We start from the raw sequence: 16,139 nt of genomic DNA, 5'->3' as shown, positions 1-16,139 counted from the left end.
GACTACTGCTAAGTCCTAAACAACTCTAATCGTAGCTCCAGCATATTTGAATTTTTTTCTTGTTTTTTGCAAAAATTTCTTTTCACATGGGGGTTCAAAATTTGGCAATAACATTCTTATGTATTTTCAATTTCTTTGAGGTGATGATTGGTGGATTTTTCTGTTTCTACTTTCTCCCCCTGTTCTATCACTCCAGGACAATTCCCCTAGATTATTTCTTGGATTATTATGTCAATGTTCTGTTTTTGGTCATAGCTTTCAGGTAATTCAATTATTTTTCTAAAGTCTCTTTTTGATCTATTCTTCAGATATAGTGTTTTTCTTATGTTTCACATTCTGATCTATTTTTCATTCTTTATAATCTGTTTTGTTATTTCTTGATCTCTGGTAGTTTCATTGGCTTTGAAACTATCTCCTTTTCTAGTTAGGAAATTTTTTTCATAAACTTCTTGTTTTTCAGCAATTGTTTTTACTTTTTAAGTTTTCCTCAATGTCTTTCATTTGATTTTTTATTTTTTTTTTTCACTTCTATAAATTCTCTCTGGTGAGGGAGTCATTTAACATTACTCTTTAGAGTAGAAGCTTTTTTAAATTCAGTGTTCTCCTCTGAAGATGAATCCTTGTCTTTCCTACTCACAACATAAGTTTCTATGATTGGGCTCTCTCTTCTCTGTCAGTTCATTTTTTTTTTAAATGACAAATATTAGTGTAAGCACCTCAAATCATGGGGTTAAGGGATGGTATGTCTAGCTTCACTTCAGCTTTCCCCTCTAACCTAGAACCCAAACCAAGAGCTCCTACAAGTGCCCACAGACAACAGCGTCCCTGCTCTATTGCCTCTGCACTTACCACATATTAGTTACTTCTTGCCCAGGGCCACATCTCTGCAGCACAGCTGGGTCTGGTGTTCCCAATTAGCCTAGATTCACTCAGTCTTCATGGACTCAGACTCAACACACAGTGCAGGAGGTGAAAGTTTCTGTGGTTCCTGCTGAGGCTCCAAACAAACCCAGCTAGCCCCAGGGGACCCCACTTGGTATTCATGAAGAAGTGTTTACACTTCACACTGGCTAATCCCTAGCAAGGGTCTTTCTTCAGATTTTCTTGGGTTGTATTAGGAGGATCCTTGTTCTGTACCAAGTCTTCTTGATTTCTCATTAGTCTCTATTTGCTGTGAGGCACAAATTTCTTCTTAGGGTGGGGAAAATCTGGAGAGTTTGCAATTTACTGATTTATTCCACTATCCTTCCAGAATCCTCCCCAAATGATTTCTTAAAGAAGTAGACATGTTTAGCCTGGAGAAAAGACTTGGGGGGAAGACATGATAGTTTCTTCAACTGTTTAAAAAACTGTCAAATGAAGGATTAGATTTCTTTCTTTTGCTCCCAAAGGAAGAACCACAAACAGCAAGTAAAAATTGCAGAGGTAAATTTAGAATTGACATTTTTTTTTTAAAAGCCCTCTCATAAATGGAGTTATCCAAAAGTGGAATGACAGGCGTCTAGAAGATTCCCCTTCTTTGGAAGTCTTGAAGCAAAAGCTGCATTGCTGGTTTCTTGGTGTATTACAGGGGATTCTTTTGCTATCTGAATTGGACAAGATAGTTGCTCAAATCTCTCCCAACCCTCAATTTCTGTGATTCTGTGGCTACATCCATCTCTAGCAGAGAGCTTGAGTGCAGCAGGACACAAAATGGTAATGGTAGCAGAGAGGGGAGAGGACATGGAATTAGAAATAGGATAAAGTGGCCTTAGGTGGAGTTTTCATAGTAAGAGCAGACAATAGGGCAGAATTCCAGAGTAGACACAAATTAACTTCCCATCACATGAGATTACATTCTTAATCATACATCATACATAATCAAACAACATATACAGTAACTACAACAATGTAAACAAATAATAAAATGAAATTGAACATTGTACAATTTTAATGGTAAAGACTGGATCCAAAGAAGAGCTGAGTAAATGTGCTGCTTTCTGCTTTTTGTAAATGTAGAGGCCAATGGGTATATAATGTTGCCTATGTTGTCACATACAAGCAATGGTAAATCAATTTTGCTGACCTGCTTTTTGTTTTTGTTTTTGTTTTTTAAAAAACTTTATTACAAAAAAAAGTCTGATATGTAGGGAAAAGAAAAGCTAAATACTTGGAAATTAAATTGATATGAAAAAAATCAACAGTAAAAATAAATCTAAAAAAAGGCAAAAAGACGAGAATAATTATTTTAGAAACATTTCTGTTAAAGTAGTTTTAAAAAGTTTATTCTTAAAAAGGTACTTCAATTATCTAAACTATGTCCTTTAATGGATCATTTCATTCAGTGACATGCCAGTATAACCATATTTAGATTTTTAACATATTTATATAAAACAATTCAGTAAGTTAAGTTAATAATTTTTCAGAGTTTGTCTATTTGATAGTAGGGCAGGCAGATAATATATGATGTTAATACACATATAAAGTGTATATTAGTGTATATATCTATATCTATCTATCTATCTATCTATCTATATATATACACACACATATATATATACGGAAAAAATACCAAAAAAATTAAATCTGGTCCATAAAGCTTCCTCCTAAACATACATACTTATAATTATATGTATAATTTATATATAAAGGTATATATACACAAATGCCTGTGCACGTGTGTATATGTATATGTGTATGTATGTAAGCACAGAGCTATATATTTCTGTAAATATGTAGAGATTGGAGACAGATGACCGAGAGACACATAATGGATAAAAATACATGACAGAAAGACAGACAGAAGATAAACAATGTATTTAGCAGGCAATTTGTAAGACATAAAAAGATGTTAAACAGCACCAAGGAAAAAGTTGACACAGGATCACAGATTTACAATAAAAAAGGAAACATAAGCATGGTCTAGTATAACTTCTTCATTTTAAAGATGAGAAAAACTGAGGCCAAAGAAGAAATGATTTGTCTAAGCTCTACAAGTAACACACAGGTGCAAGTTCAGAAACACTAATTCCAAATCTGCTCCTCATTTTATTTCACCATACTGCTTTAACTTTAACTTACCACAGGCTATGTAATCTCCATTGGAAGCCAATCCAACAAAATTCTTTTCATTGATATGGCCCTTGAAGGAACGCAAACAGTGTGGTTTCCCTACATTCCACAACTTCAGTTGACTATCAGTTGACCTGAAGTTAAGCACAAAAGTTAAAATACATTTAAGATTTTCTAACACAAGCAATAAAATCAACCTTCCAGTTTCACTGAAACAAAGGCTTTGCTTTAACCCTTTTGTTTTATTTAAAGTTTATTTCCATATTACTTTAAAAGCCTATTTATATTTTTATCTTGAATATAAGCCATTTTTTTTAGTTATTTCATTCATCCATTAAAGGGTCCTAACAACAAAGAAATTGTGAATGATCAACATGGTTGTCTTTCTTTTTTTTTTTTTTAATGTTAAGTCAATATTGTGACAGATTTATTTTTTTTAAAGAACTAGGATCAAAGATCTAGAAATAGATGGAAATCTGGAAATTTAGAAATTTGGTTTCATCTCTTCATTTTCACAAGTGTAAACCAAGGCCTGGCAAGGCTGCATATGTATCTGCCCAAGGTCACACACATACAAAAAAAAAAAAAAAAATTAAAGAAACATTACTTATATGTCTTCCAAGAGCAACTTTTAATTTTTCTACATATATTTGGAATTATATACATGCTTATGGAGAATAAAGTCTAACAAAATATGATTAATAATCTAACCTATAAAGCAACTGAAAAAAATTAGAAAAACATATGTAAAAATGCATTGTTGACATACATTTTTAAAAGGAAGTAATAAACTCCATTTATTTATTCCAATTAAATGCTAACAATTAAATTATTCTATCAAAATGTAACTGCTGAAATTACTAAGGTTCTAAAAAACACTCTTTGAAGGATAAGGATTTTTTTTTTTACTCTTTTTCCACCATCTAGTACACTGTGGATTAATGACTGTGTTGCATTAAAAGCAAAAAAGCAAAAGTAAATTGCTATTTTAAGTTTAGTTCAAATTACAGAGGGTCAATATTTTGGGCAAGATAGTTTTATACATGTAGAAACAGTGTCACCTTCTACATAATCCTGCCTCTTAATTATGTATCTTTAGACTAAATAATGATTCAGTTCCTTAAAAAAAACTATGACATAATTAGTCCAGTCATCCATTCAAAGCAAGATATAATTTTGAGAACTGCTGTCTTTTAAAAAATTGAATTGTTTTCAATTAATAAATAGGTTTTCTCTCTTTCCTACTTAGTCCCAACTAGAAGGGGAAAAAAAGGAAAACAAAACCATTATATTAAATATGCACAATAAAGCAAAATCAATTCTTGCACTTGTCTAAGTGTCTCTCATCTCTATCAGGAGATAGGTAGCATGCTTCATCATGAATCCTCAGCAATCATGATTCATCCCTGTACTGATCAGAGTACTTTGTCTTTACAATGTTGTAGTTATTGTGTAAATTTGTTCGCTGGAAATTTTTCTCGGCTGCATTATTTCTAGCAAATATTCCCTAATTTTCTCTTTTTCATGATTTCTAACAGCACAATAATATATAATAATTTGTTTAGTCATTCACCAATTCTTGGGCATTACCTCAACTTCCCGCTTCTCTTATCTCTTAAGTATATAAGCCTAATACTGGAATTGCTACAGCAAAGAGCATGCAGTTTAGACACTTTTGAGGAATGTTTGCAAATTGATTTCCAGAATAGATAACCTAATTTACAGCTTCACCAAGAATACTTTGATATAATTGTTTAACCACTGGCCTTTCAACATCTATCATATCCTTTTTTGTAAATTTTACCAATCTTCTAGGGGTGAGGGAAAAATCAGAGTGGCTTTATTTCTCTAATTACTAGTGAGCTGAATTTTTTTTTTCATATTATTAGCTTGAACTTCTTTCTTGAAAAACTGCCTATTAGTGTTCTTTGACAATTTTATCAATTAGGTATTGGCTCTAAATCTTACACATTTTAATTCATTCTTTACATATTTTGGAAATAAGTCTCATATTAGAAAAACTTGATATAAATATTTTTCCCAGTTACCTGTTTTCCTTTGCATTTTAGTCAGATTGGTTCTTTGTGACTTTCTTTGCTTCTCACCCCTGTTTACAAAGATGGGGATGCTGAGCAAGAAAGTTTGTTAAATGCTAGTGCAGAGATGCTAATACAAACGTGTTCCACTCTCTTGGGTCTTTCCTTTTTCCTTCACTCAGATACCAGTTATAGGTTTTTATCTTTTCTTCCTTTGTAAACTCCTATTTTTGCATATTTGATGCTCCTAGGTTAGTTTGTTGCATTTATTACTAATTCCTCTTCAATTTACTCTCTTACTCTCCCCCATCCTTTGTTAAATGTAATATTTATCTTCACCCCACATTGCTGTTCTCTATCCCACTTTTAGAAATCTATTTGAATTTTTTGGCAGTTTAATTTAATATTTCTTTAACCCTCCCACAGATATTAACTTTCATTGGGTCCATTCTAATTTTCAAAGAATATTTTTATACCTCTTGGGCTAAACTATTAATTCTCCTTCTAGATATTTTCTCTATCATTAATGCTTTTGCATTTTTTTTTATTCTAGTACTCTCATTTTATTAATAAAATCCTTTATTAACTTTTGCTTAATTTCTTCCAGGAATTTCAATTAAACTTTATAAATTAAGTTGTACTTTTCTTTGATAGTTTTAGATCTTGGATATCAGCAAAAGAACCTGAGGTTCATGAACTGTTTAAAAAAAAAAAAAACCATTGGGACTTCTGCAGGTGGACCCAAGATGGCAGAGTGAAGCCAGAAAGCTGCTTGAACTGTCTCAGTTTCCCTCAAAAACCACATGAAACCAAGCCTCTGAACAGAGTCTGATGGAATGAAACTACTCTCCAGCTCAAGACAGACTGGAAAAACTTCAAGAAAGGTCAGTCTCACGAGGTGAAAAGGGTGTTCAGCCCAGCTCAGACAGAGGCCTGGCTCAGGAGAGAAGTAGATCAGGAGGACAGCCTCAAATCCCAACTGAGAAGATAAACTCTGCGAAGGCTATTTCCTGAAAAGTGCAGATAAAGCTACCTCTGCAAACACAAGGGTCCCTTGTACTCAAAGCCAAGGCTCAGAGCTGCATAGGAAGCTTGAGACAGTGCCCTTATCCCAGGAGCAGAGCTCAATCATAAAGCTAGATCTTGGATGTTCTTCTATAATAACTCTTTATGGTGGGATTATTCTTTTGTTTTCTTATCTTATTAGCTAAATTGGGAAGTTCTGTTAGGGCCAAGCTAACGTATCTAGGCCTTACTTGTTCTTGTTCTATATTATCTTTTGCCATGATTTTTTCTCTTGGTATTGGGTGCTTGTGCTGTTCAAAAATCTCAAGAACAGCTCATGTTGTGGACCTGCAAGGTTTCAATATACCCAATGCTGCCTGATTTAGGATGAAGTCTGATCTTTGATCTCTTGGTATGAGCTCTGTAAATTATTATCTCATGTATGAGTGTTACAATACAACTGAAGACCTAATTTTGGTTGGAGCTCTAAGAGATCCCTAGACCAGCAAAAGATAACTCGTAATTTCTAATGATTCAGACAGACAGCAGCTTCCCTCTTGGTCTAATTCTTACTTTAGTTATTCAACATCAGGGTTTAGATCATGTTGGGAGTTGAAAATAAGAACGTGACTCCAAAGTCAGAATCACAGCTGTTCTAATTTATCTTCCTGCTTCTTGCCCAGCACATTAGCTTAATCCCCCACCACTGGAGGTCCTTTTTGCAGGGTTCCTTTGATCTAATACCTAGCTCTGGAATTTGAGCAATAGAGCTGCCAGCTGGTTCTTATTCCTGCTCCTTACACAGTTTCTGGTGCCTTCATGATGGTCCAAAACCTTTTCTTGGCACATAGAAAGCAGAGAAAACTGTTGAGGAACAAATCTTAGGCAACCTTAGACTAGTGGGCAGGATCTGGAAGAAGATTTAGCAAAATATACTAAAAAGGAGAAGTCACAAAGGTAAAAATAGAAAACTGGTGAGAAGCAATGTCACAAAATCCTAAAGGGAAATGGGTATCCAGAAGAAAAATGTGATCAATAATGCCCAGGATGATAGAGAAACAGATGGAAAATAGCAAGGTATTTCCTGAAGAGTGTCATGAGAAAAATCATAGACAATAGCTCTGAAAAAACATTAAGAAACTCCTAAGTTTCATTAGTAGAAAGTGTCCAAAACAAGACAGAATAAATTTCTCTGTATAATATCCTTCTCAAATATTATTTCATATTTTTAGAAGGTATACTGATAAATTATAGTATGTCCAAAAGAAGAGAATCACACTGGTGACTAACTAAAAAAACCAATAGATTAGATGGATGAAATGGTGATGATATTTGTCCAAATCCTTGAATCCTTTACCCTACTGGCCAGCAACAACTATGCTTTTAGACTCAATCTTGGGGTCTTCCTATACCACCTACCTTCTCCACTGTTGTTTACTGTTAAAGTCTCCTGCAAAAAGTCACACAACTATGTTGATAAAGATTTGTTAAAAAAAATTCATGCTATGTTCTATTTCAACTTGATCATCATGCTAATGTCAATCCTTTTGCTTCCTAAAGACTGATATTATCTCCATGCTTAGGGAAGCTATTCCAAAACTTCTCTTGGTCTTCTTTGTAGGCTCATCCTGTCCTCCTAAATGTGGTTGTTTTCCAGAGCTTTGTTCTTAGTGTTTTCTTCTCTCCCTATATTGTCCCTTAATAACTTCAACATCTTAAATCTACATCTGTCTCCTAGGCTCTAATCCTACAGATACACTTCACTGCCACATTTCTTTTCCAGTTTGATGTCTCATAGAAATATCAAACTCATTATGTTCAAACCAGAACTCATTGTCTTTTCCACTAAAGCCATCCAAACATCTCTTTAACTTTGCCATTTCTCTCAAGAATACCACCATTTTTATAGTCACCGATGTTTGCAATCTAGAAACCATAATCAATTTCATTCTCACTCATCTCCACCATTTAATTACTTGTTAGAGCCTATTTATGTTATCTTCTCATATTGACTCCCATCTATCCCTTTCTTTCTAACCACACTCAATCTCTCTAGGTCTGACCACTGCCTTCTCAGATACAGACTGCTCCAATAGTTTAACTAGTTCCCTATATATTGTCTCTTCCCATATCACTCCATCCTTCACAAAGCTACCAGAAGTAGTATTCTTAAAACATAGGTTTAACCATATCACTTTGCTGATCAAGAAGTTTCACAGAAACTACTAGGAATAGTAGGTAGAAATTACAGGAAAGCAGAATGTACCTTAATTAAGAAAATATTTATTGGCAATTACTAGATCTTTGAAAATAGAAAAGTGCCTTTTGATACAGTGAATTTTTTTTTTATTATTATCCAAAGTTCCATGAATAAGTTGCCTTTTGTTATGGATTTTAGACAACAGATTCATGTTCCATTTAGAATTACGAGGCAAATAACCTACAATAACCTTTCAAAGACTATGACTCTATATTATTAGGTGTGCTGGAGATGGTAAGTAGAGAGAATAAACTAGAGTCATATTTTATTTAAAAAATGCAAACTTATTGAGTTAAAGAATTATCATTTTTTAGTACTTTAACCCTAAGTTAAATACTGGCATTTTTCATAACCAATCAATCTACCGTAAAGATACTTATTTATCCTTTTAAGTTACTGTAACCTCTAGTTTTCAACTATTGGTTCTAATTCATAAAATAAAAAATTTATCATCACCCTGTTAAGATTTGAAGGAAAATTAGAAACATGCATATTTTTGAAAAACAACCCAGAAAGCAGCCCCATCTTAAAGTGATGTGAGAATGATAGACTAACTACTCTATTTAATTGTTGCAATTATGTTCAGTGCCATTGGGAAAACTGTTAAAAGAACAAGTAAAGAAATTGAGTTGGAAACCAATGATGTTTTTTGGTAATGTTAAATGTGGATAAACATGAAACAAAGTAACAAAAGAATAGATCTTGTCCATGTTAGATTTAACAAGACATGGATTACTAACTTCCTTAACATGCTTTATTTTATTTACTACTCATCTAGGCTCCTCAACAATAAAATGTAAATAAATGGTCACCTTTTTTCACTAATCTTCCATATATACTAACTTAAGTCGTGTTACTAATGAATTTATATTATCCTATGATGCTTTTGTTTTCTGATAATTTTCCCCTTTGGAATATATAAAAGTCTAATGAAGGAAAAAAGAAACTCTACTAAATAATACTTTAGTTATTATGACATAGGTCTGACTATACATTACTTTTCTGCTCAAGAATTTTTGGTGCTGCCCTATTGCTTCTAGGATGAAATATAACTTCTCTGTTTAGCATTCACAACCTAGCTCAAATCAAATTTTCCAGATTGATTTCTTATTACTTCCCATTATAGAGGTAAAACATTATATAAGTATATGATGTTCTGCTTGCTATTCCTGTGCCTTTATGTGGGCTGTCCTTCATGCTCCTTATTCCATCCTGTGAAATCCTTCTCTCAAATTATGGCTTGACTCTAAAATGACCTATTATGTGAGAGGCTGACTAGTTCCTATTAATATTAGCAACCTCTTTCCCAAACTATGTCTGACTTTCATCTGTATGTATTACAATTTTCTGGGTAGAACATCCGGGCATCTCCATGACAATGTAGGGAATTTATGGGCAAGAACACTTTTCATACCATTTTTGTATCCCTTGTGTCTAGCATATCTGAGATATCAAATAAATGCTTAAGATCTGTATTCAAGTTTATCCTCTGAGATATTCTGGTTGTATGACCCTGACCAAGTCACATAACTCTCAGAAACTCAAAAAAAAAAAAAAAAAAAAAAAAAAAACTCTCCAATGTAACATATTACAAAGCAGGAGATTGTCTGCTTATACTAGAAGGAGTTTCCTTGCCTTAAGTTCTTTACCTTAAGTGAAATAATTTTTCTTGTTTCCCTCCCATCAAAATGAATTCAATAGCTGCCTTTTAGACAGTCAAGATTTTATTCAAAGTTTCTAATATGTTATAGCATTTAATTTTCACAACCAGTCTTTGAAAAGTAGATTGTTCTTTTTAGCTTCATTTTACAAAGCCATGAAGCAGTGAGATAGTGCAGTGGCTAAAGCACTGGGCCTGGAATCAGGAAGATTTGAGTTCAAATCCAGTGTCAGATACTTAGCAGCTGTGTGACACTAGCAAGTCATGTGATCCCTGATTGCTTCAGTTTCCTCAACCATAAAATGGGGATAATAAGCACTTACCTCCCAGGATGATTGTGAATATCAACTAGAATACACTTTGTAAAAGTTCCTATCAAAGTGCTCGGCACATGGTAGGTGCTATAAAAATGTTAAATTCTCTTTCTTTTTATTATTATTTGATGAAACTGAGGCTGAGAGAACTTAAGTGACTTTCCCAGTGTCAAACACCTAGTATCTGAAGCAAGATTTTAGTTCTGGTTTTCCTGGCTCTTAATTCACTGTGCCACATAGCTGCCATATTAAGTGGGACTACAGCTGTGAATATATATACACAAATACATAGATGCATAATTAACTATCAAAAATTTTTCATATTACAGGCTAAAGAATAATTGTTTTGCTTTGCTTTTTGCTTTTTATTTTTATTTTTTGCAACATGGCTAATACGGACATATATATTGCGTGACTTCACTTGTATTACTTATATTATTTGCCTTCTCAATGAGTGAGAGAAAAGTACAAGGAAGGGAGAGAATTTACAACTCAAAAATTTAAAAATAAAAAATTTCTATGAGAGAAAAAAAGGGAATATATTTTCATATTAGAATTTTACATATTGTAAAAAAATTAGAAATATCTTAAGATCGCTGAATTTGTAATAAGAACAATAATATTTGAAACCTGGCTCTGATCTTACTGCCAAGGTGAACTTAAGTAACTTAACTTCTCTGGGTGTCAATTTCATCATCTGAAAATGAGGGAGATAGATTTGATGACTCTAAGTTCCCTTTCTGGAGCTAAATATGGGATCCTGTAAGTAATGTGAAGGAATACAGTAATGAAATTAAACTGGACAAGTCTGAAAATTATTGAGAACTTTGGGAAGACCTTTACGAAATACAATGTAGAACCAGAATGGAATATGCATGATGTTTGTACTGATCATGTAAGGAAAAGTGAATAAGCATGTAAGGACTAATAAGGATGTGAAGAGATAGAAAATGGATTGTGATATCATGTTTTTAAGGTAATTTAAATGTCAATAGTCACTGGAATGATAAATTTAGAGCCGGAAGAGTTCTAAGAGGTCACCTAATCCAGTGCCCTCATTTTACTTTCAAACAAATGAGATAATATTTTCAAAATTTGCCAAAAAAAGAAAAGAAATGAGTTAAGTATGTTCTACCCACTAGAGGAATGAAACTGATGCAAGCAGCACCTTTCCTACTCTCTACCACAAGCAAATGACTCATTATATTCAGAGCCCACAGATTTCCAAATCACCTGCTGAAAAACATAGCCAATGATCCAGGAGCTAGAAGGAGAGCAGGAAAGGTATATGAAGGTAATGGAATATTGTTTGAACTGATGCTGAGTGAAATAAGCAGTACCAAGAGGATATTGTACACAGTAACAACAATATTATGTGATGATCAACTATGATGGACTTGGCTTTTTTCAACAAAGCAAACCCTTGTAATGAAAAGTGCCATCCATATTCACAGAAAAAAACTATAGACACTGCATGTGGATGAAAGCATAGGATTTTCACCTTTGTTTGCTTGGTTTTTTTTTTTTCCTTTTAATCAGATTTTTGTACAGCATGATGAATATGGAAATATATTTAGAAGAATTGCACATGCTTAACCTATATTGGAGTAGTTGCTATACTGGGGAAGTGGGAGAGAGAAGGAGAGGGAGAAAAATTTGTAACACAAGATTTTGCAAAGGTGAATGTTGAAAACTATGTATTTGGAAAAATAAAATACTCTTAAAAAAAAAAAAAAGAAATGCTTCAGCTCAAAGAAGTTCACAATTCAAGTGGCACATAACTGGGTAAGACAACACAACATAGTGCTGGGTTTGTGTCAGAAAATCTGGGTTTTATGCCTACATCTTCCACCTATTAATTGCTGGACTTTGGAAGATTTGTTATTTTCAGGCTTCAATTCTTCATCTATAAAATGAAAAGAGGGGATTAAATGATTAATAAAGTTCTTGTCTTTTTTTTTTTAATTCTATGAGAATTGTTCTGATCTAAAAACATTTCCTCCTTTTATTCATATGATTGTATACTGAATGAAAGAAGATTAAATTTAATGGAATTTGTTTGGCTTGTATACTTCCTGGGTGATTGTAAACAAATCACTCAATTTCTCAAAGTCACAATTTCCTAATCTGTTAAAATTAAGAGATTGAATTAGATGTTATTTCTAGTTCTAAATGCTGTGATCTATTATATTAACTATCATCATCATCAATAGCATTAAAGTTTCACTTATCTATATGCCTTAAATCTTAAAAATCAAATAAATTATAGTCAGAACAACACCACCAAAAATCCTCTGAGCTCTTGTTTCAATGGAAAGTCATTTGCAGAAGGACCCAAGAAATTACCTCAACAATAGCAGGACTCACCAGAATCAAATGAGCCCCACAACCTCATGTGGACCCTGACAAAAGTAGGTGATTCTAGGTCGATGATAGTGTGATCATATAAATTGTGTTAACATTTCATCTTTTTAAAAAGATTGCTTATCTGGAATTATGCCCAAAAAGTTATCAAACTGTGCATACCCTTTGATCCAGCAGTGTTACTTCTGGGCTTATACCCCAAAGAAATACTAAAGAAGGGAAAGGGACCTGTATGGGCCAAAATATTTGTGGCAGCCCTGTTTGTAGTGGCTAAAAACTGGAAATTAAATGGATGCCCATCAATTAGAGAATGGTTGGGTAAATTGTGGTATATGAATGTTATGGAATGCTATTGTTCTGTAAGAAATGACCAGCAGGATGAATACAGAGAGGACTGGCGAGACTTAACATGAACTGATGCTGAGTGAAATGAGCAGAACCAGGAGATCATTATATACTTCAACAACGATACTGTATGAAAATGTATTCTGATGGAAGTGGATTTCTTTGACAAAAAGACCTAACTCAGTTTCAATCGATCAATGATGGATAGAAACAGCTACACCCAAAGAAAGAACACTGGGAAATGAATGTAAACTATTTGCATTTTTGTTTTTCTTCCCGGGTTATTTTTACCTTCTGAATCCAATTCTCCCTGTGCAACAAGAGAACTGTTGGGTTCTGCATATATATACTGTATCTAGGACACACTGTGACATATTTATCATATATAGAACTGCTTGCCATCTAGGGGAGGGGGTGGAGGGAGGGAGGGGAAAAATCGGAACAGAAGTGAGTGCAAGGGATAATGGTGTAAAAAATTACCCTGGCATAGGTTCTGTCAATAAAAAGTTATTATAAAATAAAAAATAAAAAAATAAAAATAAATAAAAGATTGCTTATAAGTTTCATAAAATACAAAAAGGTCTGAAATTTTAAAAGTTTAACTGTGTATTTATTTTATGGCCTTTTAAAATAGTTTGTCTAATCATAATCTATTGTCATCTCATCTTTTCTTCTACCTACAAACCTGTATTGCCATTCTTCATCCTCAATGCAGCCTCCAACACTTCATACTCTCATTTTTTACCATAGCATCACAACTTTATAGTGGCCAGACCCATCCTTTCCACATGTTGACCTGTAAGAGGCTCTGGACCTGAACTTCCTGGAGTGAGTTAAAGACTCCTTTGTGTCAGGACCCACCCTAACCCAGGATTCCTTGATTACCACACTAGCAATGCTGAGGTGGTGGAGCCTGGCTGGGGGCGGGGGAGGCACAGAAAGGATGGGCTTCTCCTTTGGGGAGGGATTGGGGAGGAGTCTCTACCCAGATTGATGAATGACAGGTGGAGGGAAAAGAACTATAAAAAGAACGGACACGGGACGGTACGGGGAGACACCGCTGACTTGTAACATCAATAAACATCACTGTGTGTTCTATCGACCTCGGCTCTCTGTCTGGAGATTCCCTCCTCCTGTCTCCCTGAGGAGGGCCGGAGATGTCCGAAGCCCCGTCAGGCTCAGGGAAGCTGGAAGAGGCAGTCACTGTTGAGGTTCCTTGCGATTGGTCCTGGCCCCTGACATTGACCCACTAGTGAAATTTATACTCTCCTCTCAAATCTGTCAACCATTTTATCTTATTGCTAATATTGCTCTGGCACCCCCTCAGGATGGGATTAATTCCACTATATAATGCCTTTACTCCTACTCACAAGCCACTGAATGAAGCAGGAAAAAATAACACTGACAAGGAAATTTTTATAACTCCCTAATTAATTATCACCACCATAGCTTTTCTTTTCTTTTTTTTCCTGAGGCAATGGGAGTTAAGTGACTTGTCCAGGGTCGCACAGCTAGGAAGTGTTAAGTATCTAAGGCCAAATTTGACCTCAGGTCCTTCTGACTTCAGGGTTACTGCATCACTTAGCTGCCCCCCAACCACAGCTTTTCTAAACCTTTTTATCACCCATCTCAATCTCTTCTTTCATTTGTCTCACGTAAAAAGATGATACTTCTCCTTTCCAAGGCAAAACCCTCTATAGTCACAAGAGATCCTATGCCATCCTAATTTCTCCATCAGATTGCCCAATCTTACTCTGCCACTAATCTTTAACCTATATAACAGTTTCCCTATCACCTACAAACAGCTCTACTTCTCCACCAGCAACAGAAATCTTTTACTTGTTACCCATAAAATGAAAATGGATAGCAAATAAAAATTTTTGTATTCAACAATATGTTGCTTTCAGGAAACATAAAAATTATGTGTATGTGTACACACACACACACACACACACACATACACACACACACATATGTATATACATACAGAGAGAGAATGAGAACAAAGGGCAGGACCAGAATTTAGTGTTTAAAAAAAAAAAAAAAGAAAAAAAAAAGGGGGATATTAAACATGACCTCAAAATTAAAGTTAAAATAGTCTTAATTAAAAGGGAAAAATAGAGAAACAACAGTTTATATCAACAATATTCTTCAATATTGTTTTAGACTACTTAAAATGCCTGGGCATATACCTGCCAATATGAATATATGAATATAAAATTCTAAACACTAAATAATTGATGTAATATTTATTGTTCCTGGATAAGTAAAGCCAATATAATTTTTAAAATGACAATTTTATTTAATCTATTCAATGTCATACCAATTACATTTTAAAAATTATTTTACTGCATTAGGAAAAAAAAAAGTTTATTTGGAAGAACAAAAACTCAGAAACTTCAAAGAAACCAAGAAAATAAGATAAGGAAGTCAATTCAGCATTATCAGACCTTAAACTATAATATAAGGTGAGAGCATCACTGAAGTGCAAAAAGATTATTTCTATTATTTTAAATAAAATTTTCTTGCATTAATTAAAATGTATGTAGCCAAGAATAGAAGGAATGCAGAAAATTGGGAGGAAAAACCTTTCAGAGATATTCTCTTAATTAGGATGTGATTGGTTTGGAATACTGGTGTGATATAAGAAATGATGAACTATTTGAATTAGAAAAACATTCAATGAAAGCTGAACTTATGAAGAAAGATGCTATCCACCTACAGAGAAACAGGTAAGAAATAAACATATTATGGTCTTACATATATGTGTATGAGTGCAGAATGCATGTGCATTTATGTGTATGTTTATAGATAGAGATATATAGAATGTTTAATTGTAACCATCTTTATTTTGGGTGATAAGTGGAGAAAGAGAAAAAAATAAAGTAAAATATATAGCACAGAACAAAAGAAAAGTATCAATGGAAATTTTTAAAAAGCTGGGCAGCTTTAAAAACAATGTATAGCATTTATTTTACAGATTTTCTTAAAATAGAAATCTATTGTTTTATAGTATATCTTTTCATGATCTGTTGCATGCATGGCAATGTTTTGCTTTTTCTTTTCTTTTCTTGTTTTGCATTTAAGTTTAAAACTAAAGTATT

The 16,139-nt window shown here is 33.8% G+C and overlaps 1 protein-coding gene across 4 annotated transcripts in view; it reads right to left on the bottom strand.

Moving 5' to 3' along the window:
- COP1 (COP1 E3 ubiquitin ligase) overlaps nt 1-16,139 on the bottom strand; it is a 240,146-nt gene that overhangs the window by 54,654 nt on the left and 169,353 nt on the right. For all 4 annotated transcript variants that reach the window (XM_051998899.1, XM_051998901.1, XM_051998900.1 and 1 more), the window contains one exon: nt 3,061-3,185. In XM_051998899.1, coding sequence (XP_051854859.1) covers nt 3,061-3,185 — 125 coding nt within the window. The remainder of the gene's footprint in view (nt 1-3,060; nt 3,186-16,139) is intronic.

Source organism: Antechinus flavipes, chromosome 4 (genome assembly GCF_016432865.1).
Source record: "Antechinus flavipes isolate AdamAnt ecotype Samford, QLD, Australia chromosome 4, AdamAnt_v2, whole genome shotgun sequence".
NCBI classification, from domain to species: Eukaryota; Metazoa; Chordata; class Mammalia; order Dasyuromorphia; family Dasyuridae; genus Antechinus; species Antechinus flavipes.
Note: the sequence above shows the minus strand (reverse complement) of the source record. Positions and strands in the feature narration are given on the sequence as shown.